Source organism: Nematolebias whitei, chromosome 15 (genome assembly GCF_014905685.2).
Source record: "Nematolebias whitei isolate Nwh7 chromosome 15, NemWhi1, whole genome shotgun sequence".
Lineage (NCBI taxonomy): Eukaryota > Metazoa > Chordata > Actinopteri > Cyprinodontiformes > Rivulidae > Nematolebias > Nematolebias whitei.
In genome coordinates, this window is record NC_056512.1 from 30,756,329 (window position 1) to 30,766,928 (window position 10,600).

The window sequence follows — 10,600 nt, forward strand, 5'->3', positions numbered from 1 at the left end:
CAGGACAGAAAACATTTGTTTGTGATCTTTGTGGACACAGGTTTGGAGACAAATCAACTTTAAACACACACATGATAGTTCACACAGGACAGAAAACATTTGCTTGTGATCTTTGTGGACACAGTTTTGGACGAAAGTCATATTTAAACAGACACATGATAGTTCACACAAGACAGAAAACATTTGCTTGTGATCTTTGTGGACAAAGATTTGGACATAAGTCATCTTTAAACTCACACATGATAGTCCACACAGGACAGAAAACATTTGTTTGTGGTTTTTGTGGACAAAGATATGGACATAAGTCAACTTTAAACTCACACATGATAGTTCACACTGGACAGAAAACATTTGCTTGTGATCTTTGTGGACACAGGTTTGGACATAAGTCAACTTTAAATTCACACATGATAGTCCACACAGGACAAAAAACATTTGTTTGTGGGTTTTGTGGACAAAGGTTTGGACACAAGTCAACTTTATACACACACATGATAGTCCACACAGGACAGAAAACATTTGTTTGTGATCTTTGTGGACAAAGTTTTGGACTGAAGTCGCATTTAAACAAACACATGATAATCCACACCAGATGAAAGCAGTTTAGCTGTGAGTAATAACATTTGTATTGTCTTTTTTTAATCTCATATAAAATAAAGCATTCCTTTTATTAATAATTTTTCTTCGTACCTTTGTTACCAAACTTTCAGTTTTTATATTTCGCCACTAGATGATGGTTCACTTTTTTATAAGAGCTTCTGTAAAAGTCTAGTTCAACTTACCCCAGAAGAGGTAAGTCTTTCACGGCTAGTCGCTGAAGAGTCCTGCCTCCACGGTAGACGACAGCTGCAAACAAGCTGCAGTCGGCTAAACACAGCAAATGGTTAATATGTGTTGCAAACACATGAATGATGCAAACTCCAAAATAAACAACAAAATTAAAAAGAAGCAGAAGAAATCTGAAATCACAGAAAATAAAGAAACACTGAAACCAAAAATTAATGCAAAGAAAAAATGCTGCAAAAACTAAATATAACTGAATAAGATATGCTGTAAACTCAGAAAAACAAAAGTTCACCAGACCACTGGGGGGGGCTTGTCCACCAAGTTGCATTCATTCAACCTTTATTTAGACAGTTTAATGCCATTGAGCCTCGAGGACTCATTTACAAGAGAGACCTGATTTCAACAAAGAGTGATGACAACAATGGACAACAGCAACAGACAATCATAAAAGAGGCATACAGATTTTTTTTTTGATTTTTTTTTTTATATGAATTGAAATAAGATGGCAAAAAAAGTAGCATAAACAGCTAGATTATAAGGCTAATGTAGAAAACTAAAAACAGGAACATGTCTGCATTGGTCCTTGCCAGGAGTCCAACAGATTCTTAAAGCCACTTAGAGAGGTCAAGGTTGAGAGCTTCAGATCTTTTTACAAGATATTCCAGGAAACGGGAGAAGAGTAGGAGAAGGCCCTTTTGCCTAGTTCAGTCCGCACTGAGGGAACACTGCAGGTAATAATGTCGAGAGTGCACGCTGTAGCTGCACTCACGCAGATACATGTAGGAGGAGATGTATGAAGGCAACAGACCAAGAAGTGATTTAAAGATGAAAATATACCAGTGAGAGAGTCTGCGTGAAGTTAATGATGACCAGTTAACCAGTGAATACAGGGTGCAGTGGTGGGTACAATAATCACAGCCAGTTATGAATCTTAGTGCATTGTGATAGACAGCATCCAACATCTGCAGGGTGCTTGTAGAAGCATTCTTGTAAATAATGTCACCATAATCGATGGAGGGAAGGAAAGTCACAGTTACAAGGCGTTTCCTAGCATTCAGTTAGACAGGATCTGTTTCGAAAAAGAAACCCAGTTCAACTTTCAGTTTTTTTACTAGGTGTTCCACATGGAGCTTAAAAGAGAGATGCGAGTCGACCGAGATACCCAAATATTTGTAGGAATCAAACTCAATAGGGACACCATTTGATGATAAAATCGGAGGAAGAACTGCTGGGACTGACTTTCTGTTTGAAAAAATGCATCCCTTTGGTTTTATTGGCATTTAAGACAAGTTTGAGGTGGAACACATCTGACTGGATGATGTCAAATGCGGATTGCAAAAGCTGGAAAGCCTTAGCAACTGTTTTAGCTTGACAATAAACAACTGTGTCATCAGCATAGAAATGTAAGGATGCGTCAAGGATGCTCTGGCCTACATTACCTATGTTGATCGTAAAGAAGGTGGGTCCTAAGACTGAAGTCTTGTGGTACACCATTGTTGACTGTTAACTGGAGGAAGTACCATTATGTTGAACACATTGCATCCAATCTGAAAGATAGAGACATAACCAATGGTGTGATCTGAGAAACCAATTTCTGAGAGCTTATGACACAAGATGTCATGATCCACAGTGTCAAAAGCTTTAGACAGGTCTAAGAAAAGTGCAGCAAAATAATCCTTAGCATCCAGTGCTTCAACAACGTCATTAAGAACCTTCAGTTAAGCAGTCATGCTGTGTTGTTTCCTGAAACCAGATTGATGGGGAGGTAAGATGTTAAATGAGTCCACATACTTTTTGATTTGAGAGTTTATCAGTTTTTCTATGACCTTGGCTAAAATGCAGAGTTTAGAGATTGGCCGATAGTTATTCAGTGAGGTGGGGTCACCTCCCTTCAGCAAAGGAAGAACATGCTGTTTTCCAAGCATCTGGAATGGAATTTTGGCTTATGGACAGGTTAAAGATGTGGGACACAGGGACTACAATGATGTGAGCGGCCAGCCTTAAGAAATGAGAAAGTTCACCTGGTCCTGCAGATTTTTTAGGATCAAGACCTTTTAACAGTTTATTTACCTCACTAACTGAGAAAGGAGAGAAAGAGAAGGTGTGATTAACTGAGGATGGACTTATAGGAGGGATTTGATTTGTAGAAGTTTGGTATTCAAAGTATTTCACATCATAAAATCATTATAATCAGTTGGACATGCCCGAAGCACCTCTCTAGGGAGGCGCCATGGGGGCACCCTTATCAGATGCCTGAACCACCTCAACTGGTGCCTCTCGTCGTGAAGGAGTAGCTGTTCTACTCTGAGTCTCTCCCGAATAACTGAACTTCTCACCCTATCTCTAAGGGAGAGTCCAGCTACCCTGCGGAGAAAACTCATTTCAACCGCCTGTATCTGCGATCTCATTCTTTCGGTCAACAGAGTTCATGACCATAGGTGAGGGTAGAAACGTAGGCCGACTGGTAAACAGAGAGCTTTGCCTTACAGCTCAGCTCTCTCTTCACCACAACAGACCGGTACAGAGTCGGCAATACTGCAGATGCTGCACCAATCCGTCTGTCAATCAAACGCTCCATTCTTCCCTCACTCGTGAACAAAACCCCAAGATACTTGAACTCCTCCACTTGAGGCAGAACCTCACCCTCGACCAGAAGAGAGCAATCCACCCTTTTCAGGTTGAGGACCATGGCCTCAGATTTGGAGGTGCTGATTCTCATCCCAGCTGCTTCACACTCAGCTGCAAACCACTCCAGTGAGAGCTGAAAATCACGGCACAATGATGCCAACAGGACCACATCATCTGCAAAGAGCAGAGATGGAATCCTGAAGCCGCCGAACCGGAAACCCTCCGCCAGCTGGCTGCACAAAAAAATTCTGTCCATAAAAGTTATGAACAGAATCTGTGACAACGGGCAGCCTTGGCGGAGTCCAACTTCCACCCTGAAGGGGTCCGACTTACTGTTGCGCTTGTATAGGGACTGAACAGCCCGTAACAACGTGCCTCCAATCCCATACTCACGGAGCACCCCCCACAGTGTACCCCGAGGAACACGGTTGAATGCCTTCTCCAAGTCCACAAAACACATGTGGACTGGATGGGCAAACTCCCATGACCCTTCAAGGACCCTAGTGAGCGTAAAGAGCTGATCCAGTGTTCCACAGCCAGGATGGAGCCCACATTGTTCCTCCTGGATCTGAGGTTCAACCAACAATCGAACTCGCTTCTCCAGTACCCCTGAATAGACCTTACCAGGGAGGCTAAGGAGAGTGATGCCCCTATAATTGGAGCACACCCTCCGGTCCCCCTTTTTGAAGAGGGGAACTACCACCCCAGTCTGTCAGTCCAGTGGCACTGCCCCCGATGGCCATGCGATGTTGCAAAGGCGTGTCAGGCAAGACAGCCCCACAACATCCAGAGCCTTAAGGAAATCAGGGTGAATCTCATCCATTCCCAGAACCCTGCCGCCTCGGAGCTTTTTAACTACCTGGCGAACTCAGACATGGTTATGGACGGATCAACCCCAAAGTCCCCCGACTCAGCTTTCTCCATGGAAGACATGCTGGTGGGATTGAGAAGGTCCGAGAAGTATTCCTTCCACCTCCCGAGGACATCACTGGTTGAGGTCAACAGCACCCCACCTTCACTGAACAGTGTTAGTAAAGTGCTGCTTTCCTCTCCTCAGCTGCCTGATGGTTTGCCAGAATCTACTTGGAGCCCACCGAGAGTCTTTATCCAAGGTCTCACTGAACTCCTCCCACATCTGAGCTTTTGATTCAGCAACAGCCAAGGCTGCACACCTCTTGGCCCTCCGGTACTCCTCAGCTGTCTCCAGAGTCCCACTGGCCAACAAGTACAGATAGGACTCCTTCTTCAGCTTGACAGCCTCCCTAACCCAAGGTGTCTACCACTGAGTTTGTGGATGACCACCGCGAGAAGCACCAACAACCTTGTGGCCACAGCTCAAGACAGCTACCTCAACAAGTGACGTACGGAACATGGCCCACTCAGACTCAATGTCCCTCACCTCAGCTGGGATGCGGTCAAAGCTCTCCCAGAGGTGTGAGTTGAAGATTTCTCTGACGGGTTCTTCTGCCAGGCGTTCCCAGCAAACCCTCACTACACGTTTGGGTCTACCGGGTCTGTCCGGCATCTTCCCCCGCCATCTGATCCAACTCACTACCAGGTGGTGATCAGTTGACAGCTCAGCTCCCCTCTTCACCCAAGTGTCCAAAACAAATGGCTGCAAATCAGATGACATGACTATGAAGTCAATCATCGATCTACGACCTGGGTGTCCTGGTGCCAAGTGCACTTATGAACACCCTTATGTTTGAACATGGTGTTCGTGATGGACAAACTATGACTAACACAGAAGTCCAACAACAGAACACCGCTCGGGTTCAGATCAGAGAAGTCGTTCCTCCCAATCACGCCCCTTCAGTTCACACTGTCATTACCCACGTGGGCATTGAAGTCTCCCAGCAGAATAAAGGAGTCCCCAGCTGGCGCATCTTGCAGCACCCCTGTCAAGGACTCCAAGAAGGCCGGATACTCTGAACTGCAGTTTGGCGCGTAGGCACAAACAACAGTCAGAGCCCGTCCCCCCCACCCGAAGGCAAAGGGAAGCCACCCTCTCATCTACCAGGGAAAACTCCAACACACGGGCACCAAGTCGGGGGGCTACAAGTAGACCCACACAAGCTCGATGCCTCTCACCACGGGCAACTCTAGAGTGAAATAAGGTCCAACCCGGGCTGAGCCTGACGAGCCCCTCCCCCAGGCCTAGCTCCTGGGTGGGGCCCCGGTAACCCACGTCCGGCAAGGATTAATAAAGTATTTCTGAATTTGAATTTTAGTTAATGCTAATAGCACAGTATGGGAGAAATGTAATGATAAAAATGGACAGGTTATCGAAGAAATAATGGGAAATAAAATTTTAGTATGTATTAATGATGGGAGGAGAACAAGACTAAAGGCAAGAACAGGAGCAGAGTCCATCGTTGATTTAACAATTGTATCAAACTCACTGGCTAGTAGAGTTGCATTCAGGCCCAAAAAATCTGGTCTGACCCGACCCCAGCCCCAGCCCGCAGTCATAATTTCTGAACCCCACCCGACCCGACAAATTAACAGTAATTACAGGTCCAAACCCAGGAAAAAAAAACCTGACATTTTTAATTAGTTATTAACGGTCGGGGACGCGCAACTGAATGAAAGGGGCAAAAGATTCTGAGCTTAGGGGTATTTGTTATTTCATGGCCGTAAAAGAGGATTTAAACCCTGTTTCAGACTGCATTCTCCTGCATTACTGAGACATGTGGACAGCTCTGACACACGCATCTGCTTTGGAATACACCTGTCGTTGGGGACGCGCAGCTGAATAAAAGTGGCAGAAGATTCGGAGCTGAGAAGTGTTTGTCCTTTCATGGCCGTAAAAGAACATTTAAATCCTGCGTTCTGATTTAGTCACTGACCCTGCTCTGACACACATCTGCTTTGGGATCTCAACTGTTTGGGTTGTCGGCTGCATGCGTCCGCTGAGTGCAGCGGCTGAATGAACGTCCTTTTGGGCAATTGATCGCTGCCTGGCTGTACAGTCCCATCTAAAGCTTAACTGAACTTTTTACCTCTTTCAAGGCTGGTCAGCTTGCAGTGAAATGGCTGCATGCAGCTGGTTGAAGTATGGCAGGCCATGCTATCATATAATTGGATCGTGGCTAATCCTTACCTAATGAAAAGTCGGACACCGACCCGGCCCGCCCATCCAGCACATTATCATGGCCCGGCCCACCCCAAATTAGGGTCGGTTGGGGCCGGGATTAGGGCTCGGGTTAGAAATTACAGCTCTATTCTGTGTTACAGCTCTGTTTTAAAGCATTGTTCAGTTCTTAGTTGTTTATTTATTTATTTATTTATTTATTTGTGATCAGTATATATTACTGCATTATAAAACAAACCTTTAAATATGCATCATTCACTACCAAAAGTCTACCCTATATTTTTTTATAAATAAGCAAAATACAAGTTGTTTGTTTACGTTCAAACATTGACGAGTACACTTAAGGCAGTTTGTCTCACAATGGCCATGACGGATATAAATTAAAACTTAGTTCATGTGAACACTACATGCTCTCGTCAATATTTAATTTAATTTAGTGCATTATTGATGGAACAGCTTAACAAATCTTGGGAAAAATCATGTGATATTGGATCATTTTTATCAATAAATAAATGACCAAGTATAATATTTTTGTCTCATTTGTTTAACTGGGTTCTCTTTATCTACTTTTAGGACTTGTGTGAAAATATGATGTTTTAGGTCGTTTTTATGCTGAAATGTAGAAAAATTTAAAGGCATCACAAACTTTCAAGCACCACTGTATGTGTAAATATAAAGCAATGCATTTGTGCCTGATATTCATGTTTTCAGTGTTCCCTGCAGATGTTCAGCAGATGGTGCTTATTAAAGAAGAAGCTCCTGATGTACAGATGCTTGGTGTGGACCAACAGGATCCAGGGACCCTCAACATAAAGGAGGAAGAGGAGGAACTGTGGACCAGTCAAGAGGGAGAGCAGTTTTGTGTGAAAAAGATAACACCGGGTTTGCATTCACTGCTGTTCCTTTTTGAAGAGTGAGAAAGTTGAAGAGAAACTTATGTTTTTACAGCTTCATCAGCACCAAGTAAAAGAGGAAGATCTTCCAACCAGCAGCTCAGCTGACCAGATGAAAGTAGCAACTGGTGGAGAGGACTGTGGAGGAGCATAGACTACCAGAAACTCAGATCTAAATACTTATGGAGATGATTGCAGCTCTTCAGAGACTGAAGTCAGTGAGGATGATGAAGGTGATGATGTGAATGACTCTGACACTCAGCTAAAGGACTTATCAGACTCTGGATCCGAACCTGAAGATGGTGACAACGACTGGATGGAAAGTTTTCTGACCTTCTGACGTGAGGCACTCTCTGCAGTTCTTCTCTTAAACAGTAAGCGTCGCTGCGGAGCAAATACTACACAGCTGACACAACACCAGAAGAAGAGTCACCGGAAGTACTTCTTTTACTCTAACGAAGATTAAAATAAAAGGTGAATATTCATGGTCGAGACGGTAAGACGGAGACGGGTGAAGATAGGAGTGAATCATCTTGAGACGGCGGATGCTTTCGAGCGGATGGATGACGGAGAGAGAAAAGATGAGTCAGCAATTTGGTAAGGCGGTTGGCAGCGGCTGGGCTGTGAATGGGCAGGAGGTTGCAGAGGGAAGTTCTGGATCAGGAAGTGAGTTTGATGAAATGGAAGAAAATAGTGGCGGAAATGAAGAAGATTGGAGTAAGTTAGCTGCTTCAAAAAGCAGAAAAAAGCGTAAAAAGCAGACATCAGCTGAAGATATTTCTAACCCAGAAAAGGATGAGGAAAATGAACTAGTAACTAAGAAACCAAAAGATGAGTATAAAGTTATTATTAAATTAAATCAAGAGGGAGAATCTTTTGGTGAATGGAACCCAATACAATTAACCAAAACAATAAATAAACTAATAGGTGAAGTCCTTAGCGCTAAGGTTTTACGAAGCGGAGCACTTTTTGTTCATTGCAGAGACAGCATTCAACAAGGAAAGGCAATTAAGATTCACAAAATGGAAGGAAAGAAAGTTCAGAGCAGTCTGGTTGAAAACAAAAAAAATGGGTAGAGGAGTCATTAGTGGAGTCCCTTTAAAAATCTCAAATGAAGAAATTCAAGCAAACATACGTGGAGCAAAAGTGAAAGAAATTAAACGTCTGCAAACAACAAGAAATGGAGAACGATGTAACAGCTTGTCAGTCTTGATTAAATTTGAAGGTGAATGTTTACCAAGTAAAGTCTACATAGGCTATATGAGCTATGATGTGAAACAATACATTCCTCCTCCGTTAAGGTGTTTTAAATGCCAGAAATTTGGACATGTAGCAGCAATCTGTAAAGGAAAACAACGATGTGGAAGATGTGCAGGTGAACATGAATATGGGAAATGTGAAAAAGAGGCAAAAATTAAATGTTGTAACTGTGGAGAAGAACACACTTCTGCTTACCGTGGATGTCAATACAGTAAAAGAGCAGAGGAAATCCAAAAAGTGAAACTCGCTCAAGGGATAACTTATGCTGAAGCTGTGAAAAGAATCCCAAATCAACCAGAGAAGCCAAAACCAACAGTGACACCAAATATAAAACCAAAAACTTGTGATGGATGCTCTAAAATACCTAATGATTCAATGATAGTGAACAAAAAGGATTTTGTGCTGTTTATGGTGGAAGTGATTAATTGTTCAGCTCAGACAGTAAAGAAAACTGAAAAGATTAAAATCATAGTGAGGGCTGCAGAAAAATATCTAGATGTTAAAGACCTTGGTTGGGAAGCTGTAGAAAATATGATAGGTAAAGGAGTAACACCAACTCAGTCAGAAGGTGCTACTTCCACATGGTCATAAACATATTTCAATGGAACGCTAGAAGTCTCATCTCAAATGGTCAAGATTTTAAACATTACATATCACAACTACAAGAAAAACCACATATCATCTGTATTCAGGAAACCTGGTTAAAACCAGAATTAGATTTTGTTTTACATGGGTACACTGCCATTAGAAGAGATAGAGGTAATGGAAGGGGTGGAGGAATAATGATCCTTGTACAAAATAATATAGGTTACAGTATAATCCATATAGGAAAAGAGCATGAATACATTACTATTAAAATATGGACAGGTAGGGATGAAATGATCATTATTAATTATTATAATCCATGTAAAGAATTAACTATTGAAACACTGAATATAGTTAGAGGACAGGAACAGGGGAAAATTGTTTGGTGTGGAGATTTTAATGCTCACAATAATCTTTGGGGAAGTGATCACACAGACATAAATGGCAGAAACGTAGAGGAATTCATTGATGATAACAGACTGGTGTGCATAAATAATGGAACAGGGACCAGATATAATATTACAAAGAACACAGAAACAGCAATAGATTTAACAGTCACCTCAAATAACATTGCAGGAATTACGCAGTGGGAAGTAATAAATAAAACATCACTTGGTAGTGATCATTATCCAATAACCATTAAAATAGGACTGGATGTTCTTAAAGGAAAAACATTTAGAGTACCTAGGTGGCAATTTAATAAAGCAAACTGGATCAAGTTTCAAAATCTGACTGAAATTAAATGTGGAGAAATTATTAGAGAAGATATTAAAGATATTGAAGAATTTAATGAAAAATTAACAACAATACTTATACAGAATGCAAATAAAGCAATACCTAAAAGTACAGGAAGTAGAATTAAAAAGAATGTTCCATGGTGGGATGAGGACTGTAAAAAAGCTATTAAAGAAAGGAATAAAGCATTTAAACAACTAAAAGTTCAGCATACAATTGAAAAGTTAATATTTTATAAAAGGAAACAAGCAATTGTTAGGAGAACAATAAGAAAAGCAAAAAGAGAATACTGGCAAAAATATTGCTCTACCATAGGGAGAGAAACTAAATTATCAGATGTGTGGGGGATGATAAAGAAGATGAATGGAATAACTAGGAAATATGAAATCCCAATAATTAAAAATGAAAACACTGTTGCAATAACTGATCTAGATAAAGCAGAATTATTAGTTAAAACTCTGGTTAAAATACATAGTTCTGACAATATTTCAGCAAATGTTAGGGAGTTGAGGAGCAATATATTAAAAAACCATCCAAATATAGATAACAAAAAAACTGTCAATGGAGGGACGATGGATCTACCTATTACTTTATTTGAATTTAAAAGAGCGCTTAGTAA

General features: G+C 41.7%; 1 protein-coding gene across 1 annotated transcript in view; it reads left to right on the plus strand.

The window, feature by feature from the left end:
* Positions 1 to 7,555, plus strand: part of LOC119421152 — a 19,087-nt gene extending 11,532 nt beyond the window's left edge. The window contains exons 4-5 of the mRNA XM_037688541.1: positions 7,232 to 7,371; positions 7,457 to 7,555. Of these exons, the coding sequence (XP_037544469.1) occupies positions 7,232 to 7,371; positions 7,457 to 7,555 (239 nt within the window). The remainder of the gene's footprint in view (positions 1 to 7,231; positions 7,372 to 7,456) is intronic.
* Positions 7,556 to 10,600: the final 3,045 nt, after the last annotated feature.